This window comes from Argentina silus (assembly GCF_951799395.1).
Source record: "Argentina silus genome assembly, chromosome: X".
Lineage (NCBI taxonomy): Eukaryota > Metazoa > Chordata > Actinopteri > Argentiniformes > Argentinidae > Argentina > Argentina silus.
Genome location: NC_139653.1, coordinates 22853084 through 22873372, shown reverse-complemented (window position 1 = coordinate 22873372; position 20289 = coordinate 22853084). Strand labels below are relative to the sequence as shown.

The 20289-nt window shown below is 41.5% G+C and overlaps 1 protein-coding gene across 1 annotated transcript; it reads right to left on the bottom strand.

Moving 5' to 3' along the window:
- Positions 1 to 90: 90 nt before the first annotated feature.
- slc33a1 (solute carrier family 33 member 1) lies at positions 91 to 20269 on the bottom strand. The gene is made up of 10 exons (XM_083695882.1): positions 20201 to 20269; positions 11410 to 11843; positions 10975 to 11134; positions 10624 to 10819; positions 6003 to 6202; positions 5722 to 5906; positions 5352 to 5469; positions 5045 to 5260; positions 1285 to 1470; positions 91 to 950 (listed from the first exon to the last, which is right to left on the bottom strand). The coding sequence occupies exons 2-9, from the start codon at positions 11799 to 11801 to the stop codon at positions 1303 to 1305; spliced, it is 1635 nt and encodes a 544-aa protein (XP_083552008.1). The 5' UTR covers positions 11802 to 11843; positions 20201 to 20269; the 3' UTR covers positions 91 to 950; positions 1285 to 1302.
- Between the last annotated feature and the right edge of the window lie 20 nt (positions 20270 to 20289).

Below are 20289 nucleotides of genomic sequence, written 5' to 3'. Positions count from 1 at the left end.
GACCCATTTGTTGGTGACTGCTGGTGGAGAGGTATAAGTCATATGGTCATGTTAAGTCAAACACATGGTAAGGTGAAACAAAAATAAAATCAATCAATGACTAATTATAAACAATACTCACAAACTGCTTCCGTTACAGTATGAAGGCTTTTCCAAAATTACCACTGATTTACCATCAGCTCATGATACCCCAACCCAGACTTAAATTACTTGAACTATTAAGAAGTGAGCAACACATCCTGACAACAGGCCTGTGGTGGGCAGAAATTAACGAGAAAGAGAAAACAGTCCAGTTTTTTGCTGAAGCACAACTCATAATTTCAACAAACACACAGTAAATCAAGACCTTAGAACACACAATGAAAACATAAACCATTAGGGTTACTAGTCTCAGATTTTGACACGTTTCCCTTCAACAGAACCGCTGGCTTCTCAATGCTGGTTAACCGGAATACTGTTATATTCAGAAAATAAGTCACTACAGTCTCAATGGAATCAGATTACAGTTGTGATTTCTGACTACGTTATCTAGACCACCAAACCTACACATTACAGTTCAATGGTCAAAATATGTATTCTCTGTATTGTGATTTCACTGTAACAAGTACATGCAATTGGCTTTCTATGACTGTTGTTGAATGCCTTCTTGACAAAACTTTATTGTCAGAGCCTTTGAACAGAAAAAAGGCACAAATAACAAGTAAAAGTAAACCTAAAGCTTGATTAGATATTTCATGTTATTGTACAGTAGCAGAGAATGCATGTTTGAGAAGCTTTTTTCTAGAATAATTGTCTACTGTATACATTTTAACAAGGCAAAATGTTTCTTTCTCTTGTTTAAAAGGGGACTCTTTTAGATAGACAGAAGCCACGGTCAGGAGATGATGTTGGCTGCATCTTAATAGACTAAAGAGTCTTCCTCTCCTTGTTCCCACTCCATCGCCACCGACCTAAAGACATAGCATAGGCGACAAAAAAAAAAAAAAGGTGGATGTTGAATACTGTAAATATTCCTCCACCAACCCAATTCTGTCACCTCAGTGCAGATTAAATAAAGGAAACGAGGACAGGAAGCCACTACAGTATTGAGATGCAGCTGTTTAGGGGAGGATGAGGAATTTAACCCTTCGAGAGAGAGAGAGAGAGAGAGAGAAGGAAGAGGAGTAGTCCTTTATAGGCCCATAGTCCTGTAGTAGCCTGACCACAGAAAATAACCCAAAGGAAGAGCCTAACAGAGATATACATTGCACAAAGGCAGAGCACAATGGGATGAGTGAAACATACAGAGAACTTTGTGGGATGTCATTGGTTGATCCTGCACCTCCAGGCTGCAGGGCTCTGGTCTTGTAGTCGTCTCATCCTCTTCCCTAACAATAGCCACCAGGCCAGGCCTATAACCACACAAACCACTGACTCCACGTAGTAACCATCCAATGACGTCAGGCACACACCACCCTCCTTAGAGCAGTGCTGAGGAGAGAGAGGAGGAGGGGCAGAAATATGGCAAATATGGCACTGTATGTACTTACAGTGCGCTCCATAAGTATTGGAACGAGGAAGCATTTTGTCTTCTTTTAGCTTTATACTCTCAACAGTTTGGATTTGAAATCAAACAATGACTGAGGTTAAAGCAGAGATTCTCAGCTTTAATTCAATGTTCTCTTTTTTCAGATTGGTTTCACCATTTAGAAATTACAACCCTTTTTATACATAGTCCTATTTCAGGGCACCAAAAGTATTGGAAAATTGGCTTGACAGGTGTTTTTGGTTAGTCAGGTGTGTTCCTTCACATGATTTGCGCAGGCATAAGAGAGCTCTCCAGCTGACCATTATGAGGCTGAAATGTCCGAAAGATCAATCAGAAACAGCCAAAATCAACAGTTTGGAACATCACTTAAAAAGAAAGAAAGCAATGGTGAGCTCAGCAATCGCAAACGGGCTGATAGGCCATGGAAGACTTCTACATTTATTTACATTTATGGCATTTAGCAGACGCCTTTATCCAAAGCGACTTACAACAAATACATTTGTTTGAGTAAATGAATTATCTATCCATCAGTCATCATAAGATAAAGTAATCAATGCTCTGACCAGGGTCCATAGGCAGTCACAATGCTAGAAGAATTATTATTAATAGGAGAGAAACTTGTACAGGGGGGTAGTGGGGGTGAAGAGGTCTTTAGGATTCTACAATGGATGACTGAAGAATGCTCACCATAATTAAGAGAAAACCCAAAATAACTGTCCGACAGATCAAGAACACTCTCCAGAAGGTATGTGTGAATGTGTCAGAAACTACCATCCGCAGAATACATCACCAACCGAACTACAGAGGCTTCACTGCAAGGTGCAAACCACTAGTTTCCTCAAAAAGGATGGTCAGGTTACTGTTTGCGAAAAACCAATAGAACCATTACACCTTTCAGAGGTCTGGAAAATGGTCTTGTGGGCAGATAAGACAAATATTATCATGTACCAGAGTGATTGCAAAAGGAAAGTTTGGAGAAAAAAGGATCTGCCCAAGATTTACAGCATACCACCTTGAAGGACTCTCTGAAGAGGTCAATAACGAAGAGATATCAGATATCATTTCTCAAAGTATTCCCATGTGCATTCACAATTATACCTGGTTCAGAAGTTAAATCAGATTTAGCGTTGCACAGAGATCGTTGTAAAACTATTGTCTAATTGATGCTGGACATCTGCACATGACTTCACCCATCACTGTGGGCCAAGTGCTCAGAATCACTATTACCCCGCTTCTATGTCTAGGCCTTTATTGACATTCAACGGCTGCGGGGCCACCAAACTCTCAAGTTGACCTCTTCTGCCTGACCCTTCAACCTCATATGTGAAATATGGTGGAGGGGGTGTTATGGTTTGGACATGTATAACTGCAACAAGAACTGGCTAACTTGTTCAGAATGTATTCTGAAGTGTACAGAAACAGAAGACAATGTTTCTGTAAACTTCAAAATACATTCTCAAGACAATTACCCCAAACATACTGCCATAGCAACTAGGGTTTTTTTCAGGACCAAAAAGCGGAAAGTTCTTGACAGACCTAAAAAATAACAACTGAAGATGGCTGCAGTACAGGCCTGGCAGAGTATCACCAGAGAATATACCCAGCATCTGGTGGGGTCAGTGGGTCTCAGACTTCAAGCAGTTATTGCATGCAAAGGATTGAATTAAAAATGAGAATCTCTACTTTGACCCAATAGTAAATGTTTGATTTCAAATCCAAACTGTTGGAGTATAAAGATAAAAGAAGACAACATGCTTCCACTTTCCAATAAATACACTGCTCAAAAGAATTACGGGAACATTTAAGAGACACATCAGATCTTGATGAACGAATTATTCAAGTTGAAAATCTTTACTGATGTACATTGTATAATTTGTTGAGAACAAAATGACGTAACAACGGTCAATGGAAACCAAAATCATCAACCCATTAAGGGATGGATTCAAAATCACACCGAAAATCAAAGTAAAAAATTCAAATCACAGGCTGATCCAACTTTTGAATTTTATCACGGCAACTCATGATGTGATTCAGTAGTGTGTATGGCCCCCGCATGCCTATACGCACTCCCGACAACGTCTGGGCATGCTCCTGATTAGTCGGCAGATGGTGTCCTGGGGGATCTCCTCCCAGACCTGGATCAGGGCATCAGTGAGCTCCTGGACAGTCTGTGGCAGTACTTGGTGGCGTCAGATGCACCGATACATAACGTCCCATAGGTGCTCAATTGCATTTAGGTCAGGGGAACGAGAGGGCCATTCAATGGTATCAATGCCTTCTTCATCCAGGAACTGCCTACACACTCTGGCCACATGAGGCCGGGCATTGTCCTGCACTAGGAGGAACCCAGGGCCCACTGCACCAGCGTAAGGTCTGACAATGGGTCTGAGGATCTCATCCCGGTACCTACCAGCAGTCAGGGTACCGTTGGCTATGACATGGAGGTCTGTGCGACCCTCCAAGGATATGCCTCCCCAGACCATCACTGACCCACCGCCAAACCGGTCATGCTGGATGATGTTACAGGCAGCATTACATTCACCACGGCGTCTCCAGACTCTTTCACGCCTGTCACGTGCTCAGTGTGAACCTGCTCTTGTGTGAAGAGAACAGGACGGCAATTCTGGTGTTCTATGGCGAATGCCAATCGAGCTGCACGGTGCTGGGTAGTGAGCACAGGTCCCACTAGAGGACGTCGGGCCCTCATGCCGCCCTCATGGAGTCTGTTTCTGACAGTTTGGTCAGACACATGCACACCAGTAGCTTGCTGGAGGTCATTTTGTAGGGCTCTGGCAGTGCTCCTCCTGTTCCTTCTCGCACAAAGGAGCAGATACCGGTCCTGCTGTTGGTGTTGATGCCCTTCTACAACCCTGTCCAGCTCTCCTCGTGTAACGGCCGGTCTCCTGGTATCTCCTCCATGCTCTTGAGACTGTGCTGGGAGACACAGCAAACCTTCTTGCGACTGCACGTATGGATGTGCCGTCCTGGAGGAGCTGGACTACCTGTGCAACCTGAGTGGGCTGCAGGTACCGCCTCATGCTACCAGTAGTGACAAGGACACTAGCAGAACACACAACTAGAAAAGAATCAGTCAGGAAGGATAAGGAGAGAGCAATTGTCTGTGGCCACCAAATGCAAAACCATTATCTTTTTGGGGGTTGTCTTGCTTTTGCCTCTCCAGTGCACCTGTTGTCACTTTCATTTGCACCAAAGCAGGTGAAATTGATTCACAAACACTTGTGCTTCCTAAATGGGCAGATTGATATCCCTGAAGTTTAACTGACTTGGTGTTACACTGTGACGATTAAGTGTTCCCTTAATTTTTTTGAGCAGTGTATATAAGTGTATATAAGCAGTGTATATCACAACATGCAAAGCTTTTCAGGTAAATCATCATCATCACACACACACACACACATGTACTTGGCCTGTATGGCGTTCCAAACACACACACACACACACACACACACACACACACACACACACACACACACACACACACACACTCTTACTCACCACTGCGTCCTCCAATGATCCACAGCTCTGCTGGGAAGCTCCCTGGCACTCCTTGGATGTCAGTGGGTCCACCATCCACAATGCCAGTGTTGATGGCCAGTTGCCCCCCAGGTTGGTGACTGTGTTTAGGAGGGTCATGTAGGTGCCACCGATCACTGGGTCACTAACCTTGGCATGGAACGCCATACAAGCCACATACATGCTGTACAGCGTCACCTGTGGGGTGAGGAGGGGAAAGACATGATATTGAGTAAAATGTTGTGAGCATGGACAGACAAATGGTGAGAGGGAGAGAGAGCAGTCTTACCTGGTGCAGTGCATAGCTCAGCAGTACTATGGCATAGTAGTAAACAGGGAAGCCCCCCTCTTGTCTCAAACTTGGGGTCCACCACACCAACAGAGCATACCCCAGACCTATCAATAACCTGGAACCACAATAGACATATTAACATAATGTGCAGCACATATGCGCTGAAACGTTGAGGTTAAGACATGGATAAAGGCCAACCAAACTCGCCCACGTTGATCTGAAATCTGCAACAAATGTAATTTCACTTCTAATGCAACAAACTACAAACTGCAACAAAATGCATATGTGCATTTTCTGATCTGGTACAATGTATCACATTTCAACCCGATTTAAATTGCATATGATATGCGTGTGTGTGTGTGTGTACCTGAAGGGGAATGCCTTGTAGAAAATGTCTAGGGGTCTTGGCCCTGCTGTATATTTGCTGATGATAAGTGGCAATAGAATCTGTAGGGGAACCATGGGTACTGCCAGCAGTGCCAACTGCTCCTTGGGTACACCAGCCTCTACCAACTTCAGACCCGTTACTGCATCCGCCGCAGAGAAACCTATCTGGATTACACACACACACAGACACACATTAAACATGGAAACACACACACACACACACACACACACACACGGGTGGGTTTAGTAACTATGAAGTACCTTAGCAGTGAGCAACAGGCTGCAGAAGGTGAACACGGTTGGCATCTTGATGATGGAGAAGAGCAGTTTGTACGTGTCCATGACGCCCTTAGTTTCCTCCTGGACTCTTCTCTTGCTCTGCCCTTGCCCGTTCTCACGCTTCATAATGGCCACCAGCGTAGTGGACACAAGGAACACCACGCCCCAGAATAAAAGGAAGTCTGGACCACAGGAGAAAATCAGAGACAACAGCAATGTAAACATGGTTAGCAAGTTATCATGATGCCCCCCCAGATTCCTCTCCCACCCAGACAACAGCAGTCCTGGCCCCAGCAGTATCCTCAACTCGTGAGTCTGATGCTTCATCCCGGTCCCCCAGTTGCACTGTCCTCCCGGAAGTGGCTAGCCCTCCTCCCATCCAGCCGACAGCTGTTTCATCACCCACTGTCCCATCCCTAAAGTCACCCACATCTGCCCAGTGACCGGCCAGCCACGCTAGTCTCGTCAGCACCTCTCTCCCTGCCCACCCTCCCCTAAGCAACAGCTCAGCACCCTTGCTAGGGGAGTTACCCACCCAAGAAACACCTGACGATTTTAAAAGTAGAAATAAATAAAATGTACTTCATCAACACATGGGCGCAACAGGCAAACCTAGACATTTTTGTGATCTCTGAAACATGGATAAATTTGTCAGCGCCTGACAATGATGTGTCCTTAAATGTCTATTCCATATTCAGGACAGGCAGAGAAGGGAGAGGAGGAGGCTTTTTTTTGGCAAAAATGGTTTTACTGCATCTGTTCTGCTGTCCTCCACTGTACCAAATCAATATGAATGTTTAGTCCTAAATTTGTGTTTTGGAAATAACTCTAAACTGTCTGTGAGTGTATCGCCCACCATCAGCTCATCATAGTACCCTTGATAACTTAGTTGTACTTCTATCCTCCTATTTACATTCTGAAGTAGTAACAATAGGTGATTTTTAATCTAGACTGGTTGTCTTAAACCTCTGATAAAATCAAACACCTGTGCGATGGTTTACACCTATCACAGTTAATCTCAAAACCAACACGGCCTAATTTGAAGAATCCAGAAAAATCCACCCTGCTAGACATCATTCTAACAAATAGGCCTTATAAATATATATCCACTGGTGTTTTTGCTAATGACATCAGCGATCACTGTCCGGTAGCCTGTATTAGAGATGAAAGGGTAAAGAAACTTTTTTAAGGATAAAGAAGAATTTTGGTAAGAAGCTCTACGTTTCATTACAAAAATATATTTTAAACATTTTAGTGTGCAAGGTTTTTTTTTTTTTACATGTCTTTATCGGTTGAATATTTCCAGCTGCATACCTGACCCCGATTTGGCTCTAGAACATTTCTCATCTATATTTACATCTCTGGCAGACAAACATGCCCCCTTTAAACGCCTTAGAATTAAGAAGAGATCTAATCCTTGATATTCCACAGAACTTTCAGATCTTTTGTTGCGAAACCAGGCCTGGACCAAAGCTAGAAAAATGGACTCTGTAGCTGATTGGCAGATTGACAACTGAGAAATAGATACACCTCATCAATTAAGCTAAATCAAGCTACATCCTAAGTGCTATCTTGGATTCTGCTGGTGATCCTACAACATTTTTCAACAGTCAACTACTTGCGACTCATTTTCATTTCAACCATTTACATCAACAATATTGGATTATCTGTAAATAATTGTAGCCTGCATCTATATGCCGATGACACTGTTGTATATGCTATTGCCCCCACGATTGACCAGGCTCTTTCTGAGCTACAGTCTGCATTCGCTGTCCTGCAGAGAGCATTTGTTGGGCTGAGTTTGGTGCTTAATGCTGGAAAGACAAAATATACAGTACCAGTCAAAAGTTTGGACACACCTTGCCAAGAGTGTGCAAAGCTGTCATCAAAGCAAAAGGTGGCTACTTTGAAGAATCCAAAATATAAAACATATTCTTGTCTGTTTAACACTTTTTTGTTTACTACATAATTCCATATGTGTTCCTTCATAGTTTTGATGTCTTCAATATTAATCTACAATGTAGAAAATAATGAAAATAAAGAAGAACCATTGAATGAGAAGGTGTGTCCAAACTTTTGACTGGTACTGTATGTTATTTACCAAATCACATCTGATTTATACATATAGTGCATTCGGAAAGTATTGAGACCCCTTCACTTTTTCCACATTTTGTTATGTTGTAGACTTATTCTAAAATGGATTAAATAAATGTTTTCCCTCATCAATCTACACACAATAACCCATAATGACAAAGCCAAAACGGGTTTTTAGAAATGTTTGCTAATTTATTAAAAATAAAAAACTGAAATATCACATTTACATAAGTATTCAGACCCTTTACTCTGTATTTTGTTGAAGCACCTTTGGCAGCGATTACAGCCTCAAGTCTTCTTGGGTATGATGCTACAAGCTTGGCACACCTGTATTTGGGGAGTTTCTCCCATTCTCCTCTGTAGATCCTCTCAAGCTCTGTCAGGTTGGATGGGGAGTGTCGGTGCACAGCTATTTTCAGGTCTCTCCAGAGATGTTTGATCGGGTTCAAGTCCGGGTTCTGGCTGGGCCACTCAAGGACATTCAGAGACTTTTTCCGAAGCAACTCCTGCGTTGTCTTGGCTGTGTCCTTTGGAAGGTGAACCTTCACCCCAGCCTGAGGTCATGAGCACTCTGGAGCAGGTTTTCATCAAGGATCTCTCTGTACTTTGCCCTGTTCAGCTTTCCCTCGATTCTGACTAGTTTCCCAGTCCCTGCCACTGAAAAACATCCCCACAGCATGATGCTGCCACCACCATGTTTCACCGTAGGGATGGTATTGGCCAGGTGATGAGCGGTGCCTGGTTTCCTCCAGACGTGACCCTTGGCATTCAGGCCAAAGAGTTCAATCTTGGTTTCATCAGACCAGAGAATCTTGTTTCTCATGGTCTGAGAGTCCTTTAGGTGCCTTTTGGCAAACTCCAAGCGGGCTGTCATGTGCTTTTTACTGAAGAGTGGCTTCCATCTGGCCACTCTACCATAAAGGCCTGATTGGTGGAGTGCTGCAGAGATAGTTGTCCTTCTGGAAGGTTCTTCCATCTCCACAGAGGAACTCCGGAGCTCTGTCAGAGTGACCATTGGTTTCTTGGTCACCTCCCTGACGATGGCCCTTCTCCCCCTATAGCTCAGTTTGGCTAGGTGGCCAGCTCTAGGAAGAGTCTTGGTGGTTCCAAACTTCTTCCATTTAAGAATGATGGAGGCTACTGTGTTCTTGGGGACCTTCAATACTGCAGACATTTTTTTTGTACCCTTCCCCAGATCTGTGCCTCGACACAATCCTGTCTCGGAGGTCTACGGACAATTCCTTCGACTTCATGGCCTGGTTTTTGCTCTGACATCAACCATGGGACCTTATATAGACAGGTGTGTGCCGTTCCAAATCATGTCCAATCAATTCAATTTACCACAGGTGGACTCCAATCAAGTCGTAGAAACATCTCAAGGATGATCAATGGAAACAGGATGCACCTGAGCTCAATTTCGAGTGTCATAGCAAAGGGTCTGAATACTTACGTAAATGTGATATCAGTTTTTTATTTTTAATAACTTAGCAAACATTTCTAAAAATGTGTTTTCGCTTCGTCATTATGGGGTATTGTGTGTAGACTGAAGAGGAAAAAAAATAATTTAATCCATTTTAGAATACGGCTGTAACATAACAAAATGTGGAAAAAGTGAAGGGGTCTGAATACTTTCTGAATGCACTGTAGGTACTTTGGGTGGTGCCCCCATTGAGCGTGTGCCCGCTTATAAATACCTGGGCATTTGGTTTGACAAAGACTTGGTATTCAGAAAACATACAGAGTAGCTTGTTAAAAAGCTAAGATTTAAGGTGGGTTTCTTTTATAGGAATAGATTGTGCCTTTTCCTGAACAGCAGAAAGCTGATTGTGCAATCAACGTTCATGCCAGTGCTTGATTATGGTGATATTATCTATCAAAGTGCAGCAGCCACTACTCTTAAACCTTTGGATGTCATCTACCATAGCGGCCTTCACTTTATCATAGGTGATATTTTTAATAGTCATCATTGCATTCTTTATCAAAAGGCTGGCTCGACCTCGTAAATCCTGTTGCTCTCATTTTGTGTAAAAAGCCCTACTGCATAAACTCCCGGCTTACCTAACCTAATTATTCAAATTCAAGAACATAAATTACCTAACCCGTTCTCAGAGTTGGTTAACTCTTGAGGTTCCCCGGGTCTCCACCGAATTGGGTAAATCCGCTTTTAGTTACGGTGCACTGCCATAACTGCTGGAACAATCTACAGAAAAAAATTCAGTTGGATGTTCTGGTGCCGCTTGGGCAATTTAGGGTGTTAATTGAGGACCTCCTTGGTGAAAGATGTGATTGTTTCTCCTAATATATTGTGGTTTGATATGATGTATTGATTTCTGTATTGAACTGTGTTGTATTTTTTATGTGTAGTTTTGTTATTGTGTAAATATTGTGGACAGGGTGCACCTGCAAAAGAGGTCAAGGTCTCAGTGTGTTTCCCCAGTATAAATAAAGGTTAAATAAAATACAAATAAATCATATCAGAGGGGTCTTATCGGTCTCCCTCCCTCCATACCTGACAACGTGACAATGCCTGTCTCTTTATGCTCGACCCTTAGGTATTTGTTGCAGAAGTCAGCTGACTCCAGTGCCAGGAAAAGCACATTGCCAAGGAAGTACCCTGCTGTCTGGCCCACAGAGTTACATGTAGACGCGTAGCCCACGTTTTCCCGTGACAGCATCGTTAGAGCCCAGCCGTCCACAGCAATGTCCTGGGTGCAGAGGTGGGAAAAAAAGAGGAATGATGTTTTGTACTGTCATATCTTTGAATTATTATATATATATTTTTTTAAAAGCATAACTCAGTGTGGCCAGCATGGAAAGAGTGTGTGTATGTATGTGTGTGCATGTGCATCCATGTATCTACCTGTGTGGCCGCTAGAAAGGCCAGCATGAAGAACACTGCCGTGAGTGTCACCACATCGGGGCCATGCCCCCCTTCACTAAGCAACAGTGTATCAACAGTAACTGAGAGGTAGAGCATGAAGAGGCCCAGCAAGTACTGGGTGGGCACCAGCCACGACTTCCTAAAGAAGAGGAGAGGACAGGAGAGGTGGAGGAGGAGTGAGGAGAGTGCTTATTCAACATCAGCCAAAACTTCAGACAGTAGTCCCTGGGTAGTATGCCAGTTAAGTGGTAGTAGGCCAACTAATTTTCTGCTCTAGCCAAGGCATAGCAAAGCAATGGCACAAAGAAGTTAAGCAGAAACAGACTGGACCCCCAGGCTAATCAAACTAAACATAATACACAGGAGCAACATTAATCAGTCAACGTGGATAAATATGATAAATAATTTGCTTACCTGCGACCAAATCTGCTCAGGTAGAGTGCATCAACCAAAGGTGCCCACAGTAGCTTGAGACTGAAGGGCCAGAAGACGAAGCTAAAGAAGGCCTGGTCTTTATAGCTCACATTCTTACTCTGCATAATCAGAGGGATGCTACCAGCCAGTCCTAAAGGGATTCCCTGGAGGACATAGAGGAAGAGGAGCAGAGAAACATTCCCTAGTTCTCCTCTGATCCCAGGGCGCACCTTTGGGTGTCCGTTGTCCTCCGTGTCTGCCAGGAGAAGCCTCTCCTGCTCCTCTTCCATCTCCATGTCAGGGGTCATGTTGCACGCCCTCTCTCCATCCCTCATGCCAGCAGGCTTCCTCTGCCGCCCGTTCTTGTGTGTGACTGAGTCAGAGAGCTCCATGGTGGAGAAACAGGCTTCAAACCAGCTGTGCCCTCAGAAAATCTATGAGAAAAAAAACGATAATGTTTAGATCGGGTCTACTAACAGTACACTACTCACAACAATCACATTTGTCCAAGGCAGTTGGATAGAGCGATGGCACTTCTTTAAAGCCAGTGCCTGTATACTTTTAAAAAAAAAAGTATTTTTTTTGGCTGCCAAGCATTTCCTCTCCCAGTAACCGGGATCCAGAACAATGTGTCAAAATATAGTTTATTTGGCCAATAAGTACTGGAAAGGCACCAATACTGAACTAGAAAAGGAAGTTCCTGAAGAAACATTGTGGGCTTGCAAAGTCTCATTTTGGTACTGTAGGTTAGTTGATAAAGTTAAAAGATGGTTTGGACTATTGAGTCTGATAGATAGATAAAGAAAATATTCTAAATGGACCCTATGGTCCTCATATAATCCCATGTTAATTCATGCATGTTTAAAAAGTCTAAATAGTATCAAAACTCAGAACGGAAGTTATTTAAGTAGAGTCAGTCTACACATTTTGAAGTTGAATTGATGTGTCAAGCTTAAAATATGAACGTGGATACATTTTGAAATGTCTAATTCAGAGCGAATGACCATAGGAACGAATAGGATTTCAGGCAAATTTGAGTACAGCTCAAAAAGTATAATTGGCATGAAAAACATTTGTTCAAGCAACTGGAGTTACACAAGTCTGGGCATTTAAAAGTTGATTTGAAGATAATACTTTAAGCGGTTTAGGCTGTGCACGCAGCGGTATAGGCATGAATAGGATTTCATGCAAATTTTAGTAAAGCTCAAAAATGTTAAATAGTATCAAACATCTGAATGGAAGTTCTTTAAGTTGAGTCAGTCTACACAGACACATGCATGGACAGATACATCGATAGATAGGATGAGCTATGGATAGTTCAGTGGAGTGGGTAGAGAGTTGGTTGGTTAAGCGGTTGAGAGTGGTAGTTGGTTGGTGAAGTGGTTGAGAGTGGTGTCAGTGGTGTAGGACTGTTTGCCAAGAGAGTGTATTGTAGTGTAATCATTCTAAGAATGTGTTCTGTACTGTAGGTCTCCGACTGTTTCTATTCAAGAGTTCTGAAAGTTTCATGGCAGTTATGGGCCTCTCAGAATGTTGGCCTAACTCACTGCTTTTTTGTTGCAAAAAGCTGAATATTTTAAAAAGTTGAGTTTAAAAAAGTTAAATACAAACAACTCAAGTTAGACATCTCTGCACGTTGTTAAGTTGGACTGGTGTACATAAAAACTGTAGGAGGAGTAGCAGGCAGAATAATACTAACAACTACAAAAAGAAGTTCCAGAAGAAACTTTGTGGGCTTGGAAAGTCTTATTTTGTTAGGAAAAAAAAAGTTTAAAGATAGTTTGGACGATAGATAGATTTGCTGAAAGAAATTGAGAGTCTTATTTTGGTAGCGGTTAACGTTAAAGATGGTTTGGTTGGTTGGTTGGTTGGTTGGTTGGATGGATGGATGGATTGTCGGTCGGTGAAGCAGTAGTGACTGGTGAAAGGAAGAACGGATGATTCCTAGGTAGTTGAAAGGTTAGATAGACATAAGGTTGGAAAGATAGAAGGTTAGATACAGTGCCCTCCATAAGTATTGGAAAGAGGAAGAATTTTGTCTTCTTTTAGCTCTTTACTCCAACAGTTTGGATTTGGAATCAAACAATGGGGACAAACTATGGGGACAAAGTAGAGATTCTCAGCTTGAATTCAATGGGGGGTTTTTCTGATTGGTTTCACCATTTAACATTTTTTTAAACATACTCCCCCTATTTCAGGGCTCCAAATGTATTGGGGGAAAAAATCATATAATGTCCAAATAAAGCACTCTTGTTTAGTATTTGGTTGACAATCCTTTGCATGCAAGAACTGCCTGAAGTCTGTGACCATTGACCCCACCAGATTCTGGGTATATTCTCTGGTGATGCTCTGGGCATCTTCAGCAAATGACAATTGGATTTAAATCTGGAGATTGACTTGGCCACTCTAGAACTTTCAACTTTTTGGCCCTGAAAAAACTGCTATGGCAGTTTGTTTGGGGTCATTGGAAGCATTTGCGCATACTTCAGCAGACAAGATCTGTACACTTCAGAATTCATCCTTCTGCTTCTGTCAGCAGCCACATCATCAATAAAGACATTTGAGCCAGTTCCAATGGCAGCCATACACGCCCAAGCCATAACTCCCCTTCCACCATATTCCACAGAAGAGGTGGTATGCCAGGGATTTTGGCCAGTTCCTTTTTTTCACCACACTTTACTATTGCCATCACTTTATACTTGCCATGTTAATCTTTGTCTCATCTGTCTACAACACCTTTTTCCAGAACTGGCTCTTTTAGGTACTATTTAGCAAACTATAATCTGGGCATCCAATGTCTGTTGCTAACTAGTGGTTTATACCTTGTAGTGTAGCCTCTGTAGTTTTGCTGGTCTTCTGCAGAAGCACCTGTCAAGCCAATTTTCCAATACTACTGGTTCCCTGAAATAGTCTGCCGATGTAAAAAGGGTTGTAATTTCTTAATGGTGAAACCAATCTGAAAAAATAAAACATTTAATTAAAGCTTCTTTAACCTCATAGTAATTGTTTGATTTCAAATCCAAACTGTTGGTGTATAGAGAAAAAAAATGCTTCCTCCTTCCAATACATATGGAGTGCACTGTAGACAGTACTGTATGTTAGAACGCCATAGATAGATAGATAGATAGATAGGATGAATGGGTAGAAAGTTGGATGATTGAGTGGTTGAGAGTGGTAGAGTTGGTTGGTTAAGTGGTTGAGAGTGATTTCAGTCGGGTAGAACTGATAGCCAAGAGAGTGCATTGTTGTGTAACCAATCTAAGAATGTGTTTTGCAGGTCTCCTGTTGTTTTTATTCTAGCGTTCTAAAAGTTCCATAGCAGTTGCAGTAACAATGGTGACTCTCAGAATGTTGGCTTAAATCAACATTCCACCATGTTAACCGGTTGAGGGGTTTTGGCGTTACAAAAAACTTAATAGGTTAAAAAGATAAAGTATCAGAAAGCTTTTTTATCAGGGTTGATGATTTGGAGTGGTTGGTAAAATGGTGTGAATAGCAGTGGGTTTTTTTGTTTCCATAGACCACTTTCAAGTTTGTATAGTTTAGAAAGTTGAATAGCTATCAAAACCAAAAGTCATAGCAATGAGAGTTAGACCTTTAAAGTTGCTGGAGCAAGCCCACTAACTAGAAAAAGAAAACATTGCAGGCTTGCAAAGTCTCATTTTGGAAAGAGTTTAAAGATGGTTTGGACGACAGACAGATTTGCTGGGTAGTTGAAAGAAAGTGAGCTGGTTTGGTTGGTTGGATGGTTAGATGGTTGGACGGATGGATGGATGGATGGTCAGATGGTTGGACGGATGGATGGTTGGTTGGCTGGTTGGCTGGATACAAGCTAACAGCTAATGTCTGACACGGCAAGTCCATTTCTGGGACTATCTGGGGTTATATTATTATTACTTTTAACTACATGTAAAACCAATCGGACAAGTATAATAGGTATCAGCCAGCTTTTTACAAGGTGTGTGTATATATATATATATATATATATATATGTGTACACACACACACACACACACACACACACACTGTGTATATATATACAGTGGGGGAAATAATTATTTGATCCCCTGCTGATTTTGTTAGTTTGCCCGATTACAAAGAAATGAGCGGTCTATAATTTTTATGGTACTTTTATTTTAACAAATAGAGACAGAATATCAACAAAGAAGTCCAGAAAAAACACATTATATAAAGTTATAAATTCATTTGCATTTGATCGAAGGAAATAAGTATTTGATCCCCAAGCAAAACATGACTTAGTACTTGGTGGAGAAACCCTTGCTGGCAAGCACAGAAGTCAGACGTTTCTTATAGTTGGTCACCAGGTTTGCACACATCTCAGGAGGGATTTTGGTCCACTCCTCTTTACAGATCCTCTCCAAATCCTGAAGGTTAGGGTTCGGCTTTTGCTTGGCAACTCGAAGCTTCAGCTCCCTCCACAAATTTTCTATAGGATTAAGGTCTGGAGACTAGCTAGGCCACTCCATGACCTTAGTGTGCTTCTTCTTGAGCCACTCCTTTGTTGCCTTGGCTGTATGTTTTGGGTCATTGTCATGCTGGAAGACCCATCCACGACCCATCCTCAGTGCTCTGGCTGAGGGAAGGAGGTTCTCGTCCAATATCTTATGATACATGGCCCCGTCCATTGGCCCCTCAATGCAGTGAAGTCGTCCTGTACCCTTAGCAGAGAAACAACCCCAAAGCATAATGTTTCCACCTCCGTGTTTGACGGTGGGGATGGTGTTCTTGGGATTGTAGCATTCAGCATTTCTCTCCCTCCAAACACAAAGAGTCGAATTTATGCCAAAGAGTTTAATTTTGGTCTTATCTGACCACATCACCTTCTCCCAAGCCTTCTCTGAATCATTTAGGTGTTCATTGGCAAACTTCAGATGGGCCTGTACATGTGCCTTCTTGAGCAGGGGGACCTTGCGGGCACTGCAGGATTTCAATCCGTTACGGTGTAGTGTGTTACCAATGGTTTTCTTGGTGACTGTGGTCCCAGCTGCCTTGAGATCATTACCAAGCTCCTCCCGTGTAGTTCTGGGCTGATCCCTCACCCTTCTCATGATCATCCTTACCCCACGAGGCAAGATCTTGCATGGAGCTCCAGGCCGAGGGCGATTGATGGTTATTTTGTATTTCTTCCATTTTCTAATAATTGCACCAACAGTTGTCTCCTTCTCACCAAGCTTCTTGCTGATGGTCTTGTAGCCCATTCCAGCCTTGTGCAGGTCTACAACTCTTACCCTGATGTCCTTTGAATGTTCTTTGGTCTTGCCCATGGTGGTGGAGAGGTTGCAATGGAAGAGATTGATTCTATTGACAGGTGTCTTTTATACCCATAACAAGCAGAGATTAGGAGTACTTTTCCTAAAGTGACAGGATTAATCTGTGTGCCTCATGGGCATATAACCGGTCTGTATGAGCCAGAATTCTTGCTGGTTTGTAGGGGATCAAATACTTATTTCCTTCGATCAAATGCAAATTAATTTATAACTTTATATAATGTGTTTTTTCTGGACTTCTTTGTTGATATTCTGTCTCTATTTGTTAAAATAAAAGTACCATAAAAATTATAGACCGCTCATTTCTTTGTAATCGGGCAAACTAACAAAATCAGCAGGGGATCAAATAATTATTTCCCCCACTGTATATATATATATATATATTATTTTTATTTTATTTTTTTAAAGTTGGTTTGGAGTGTCGCTTAAAAGGTGTACAAACAGCAGTGTTCGAAATATTGCAACTTTTGTTCACCATAGAACTCTGTTAAAATGTACACTTTTAAGTGGTAATATTTTAATTATAATGAGTATCAAAAAACTGAATACAAACAACTGCAATTAGACCTTTCTTTACATTATAAAGTTGAAATGGTATGTTTTAGCATTAAAACTGTAATGGAGTAGCAGGAGTAGCAGTGAGAATAGAATAAAATAATAACAAGAAATATCAGTTTATATTATTTAAATTATTGGTAGTTTAGTGACAGTTCTATCTTTTAGATCTCTAAGTAAGATAAATAAGCTTTTGGTGACCACTGAAACCCATGTTGAGTTGTACAATATGAACAGTATCAAATGTTTTCAGCTTTCCTAATTAAGACTTTTGTGAATATTATGAAGTTGGTTTGGTGTTCCTAGGTTCAATGGTGTAAGAGCAGTGGGGTTCTAAGAATTACAAATAGCCTGGGGTTAGTTCAGTGGAGTGAGAGAGTAGAGTCTTCAATCTACCACTGTATAAGTAACTACTAAGTAACCTTAAGTTATAGCTACCTAACGCAACAGCAAATATAATTTCTATACTTCAGTTGTTGAAGAAAGTGAGAGATAGGGAAAAACAGTAAAGAGGTATGATAGATTTTGCTACCGGAGTGCCTCTGGGGGAAAGACGGCGTAGAGGACTGACATTATGGGGGACACTGGCTGCAGTGGCCCCTTCTGACCACTACGGTTGAAAGAGGGCGCTGTTCCTCCTTTTGCAGGTGCAGCACATGTTAACATATATACATGAAACCTTTGAGATATCTTCCCAAGAACAATGAAAAGTAAGCTTACAGTGCTCATTTAAACCCAATGGAATGTTCATAGTTAAAAGTATGCAGTATCAAAATGCTGAATACAATATTTTAAAGTGAGCAAGACCACACATTGCACTGTTGAATTGGTGTGCACAGAGTGCTCTGGGTGTGACCGTCGTAAAAGATGAAAGTGGTAGTGTCTAGGCCAGGGGTGCCCAATACGTCGATTACGATCGACCGGTCGATCGCGAGCGTAGTGCGGGTCGATCGCGTGACATTAAACATTTTTTTTTACGACGGACATTTGTGCTTCAGCAGGGTACGAGGCAATTGAGCCAGTGTGAGTGCGCCACTTGATTGACGTACAATGCGGCCAGTCTGAGATCGCTTCTATATATATATATATATATATATATAGCATTTTTTAATGTAGGTAGAACATTTTGACCTGGTCAAAATGGTCAATGAAGAATTGAGGCCGTATTTATAACCCTAAACATGCAAGTATGGTCATAAAATGTGGCATTTAGACTCATTAACATGTTTAAAGATAATATACTTACTTTTTTTTTTTGGGGGGGGGGGGGTCTTCAAATCTTCGCGGGCATAGGTGAAGGAAGTGCGTCACCTCCGAAAGTGGTCAGAAATAGAGCCCCGGTCGAAAATAGGTGCGGGCCAGCTAATCGGTTTAGACTGCATCGGCGGAAAATTGCAGATTTTTACAGCATCGGTCGAAATCACGTGTTTTTAGTGCCACGGGGCAAAACGTAGATGGCTGAAATGGCGTGTTTTTAGTGTCCCACTGCAAAAATGTAGCTGGTATTCCTGTCTAGCTAGTTACACTAGCTGTATTTCTAGATTCAATTGAATGGTGGCATCATATCTTGTTACTATATTTGTGAAAGACAGAGCTAGCTAATATTTCGCTAGCAATAGTGACATTAGCTTTCTTTCATATATGGCTGTTTTAATAATTGAAAATGCATTTGTAGGACTAAAGGCATCATGAGGTATTGAGTGTTAACAAGTGTTATTTTAATAACATTTGCGTAATTAAGCTTATAAAACGAATTTATTCATCTACACCTGGTTTGCTAAGCGATTTAATGGCCAATTCCAATCTCAGTTAAGTTTCATTTTTAACTCCATGTAAAACCAATGAGACTTTTTGCAGTTAAAAAAAACTTGAATAGTTTAAAAAGTATAATAGTTATTAGAAAGCTTTACATGATTTATCATTTGGTCTATACATGTTAAACTTGGTTTGGAGTGTTTCACTTAAAAGGTGTACAAACATTCAGCAGTGTTCCAAAAAATGCCCTAACCCTAACCCTTTTGGTCACCATGTAGACATCTATGCAGTCCTATTCTATGGACAGATAAGAGTAGGAGACTTGGTCATGTATGAAAATAAAAAAGACCCCGCCAAGAAACAGATTGTAATAAAAATTCCTTCTTTCACTGACTCTTATGGTATGTCGGGAGGTTATCTGTGTTCTCTGAGCTCCAATAGTGGAACTCCGGTCAATGTACATTTATGTAAATAAGGATTTCTTCTAAATAAGAGCACTAAGTTAAACTTTATTTTGCATTTAAACATGGTAAATAGGGGTCAAGGAACCACAAATATGCTAATCTTCTTAATAAATATATATCACTCATAACAATTTAATATTTTGTATAGTATTGCCCCAGAAGGGTTTGTAATTGTTCTTATATCCTAATTATTATTATGAAATGGTATTGCCCCAGAATAATGGACTATACAAAAAATATTTTTCAAAGATTTCAATACAGCTCTGGTACCACTCTACTCTGGAACACTTCCAGAATGCATATAAGGTGAGTTTGAATCTAGAGTGATGTGATTGCAAATGTTTCTGGCTATTTACTGCAGCCATACACCTCAAAGTACCCAATCTGCACTGTGTAGGACACATAGAATAGACTGTAGAGAACTATTTTTAAAAGATTTGACCACTCTGTACAACCACCCGACGAACCATTAGAGTCAGTGAAAGGAGGATTTTATTACAAACTGTGTCTTGGCGGGGTCATTTTTATTCGATACATGACAAAGTCTCCGACTATCTGTCCATAGCAGGACTGCATAGAGGAGGATGCTAAATGGCTAGCATGTTACCAACATTGTGTTGTCATGAGACGACACATAGTGATTAATGAATCAGTTCAGTTAATTAAATAGCCTCCGTTGACTTAAAATCATGAGTGTAGAATGGAGGAAAAGAACACTGTAATAGCTACCTATTTTGCTTCCACCTGGATACATCGAGAGCTTTTGCAACACAGACAGAGGACGAGGAAGCAACTGTGTGCAACTTTGAAATTTGTCC

Coding starts and splice junctions, on each gene's coding strand:
- slc33a1 (XM_083695882.1), bottom strand. CDS start 11,801: ATGGAGCTCTCTGACTCAGTCACACACAAGAACGGGCGGCAGAGGAAG. Junction 6,203..10,623: donor AGGCATTGTCACGTTGTCAG/GTATGGAGGGAG, acceptor CCTGTGGTCCAG/ACTTCCTTTTATTCTGGGGC. Junction 1,471..5,044: donor GATCATTGGAGGACGCAGTG/GTGAGTAAGAGT, acceptor CTCTCTCCTCAG/CACTGCTCTAAGGAGGGTGG.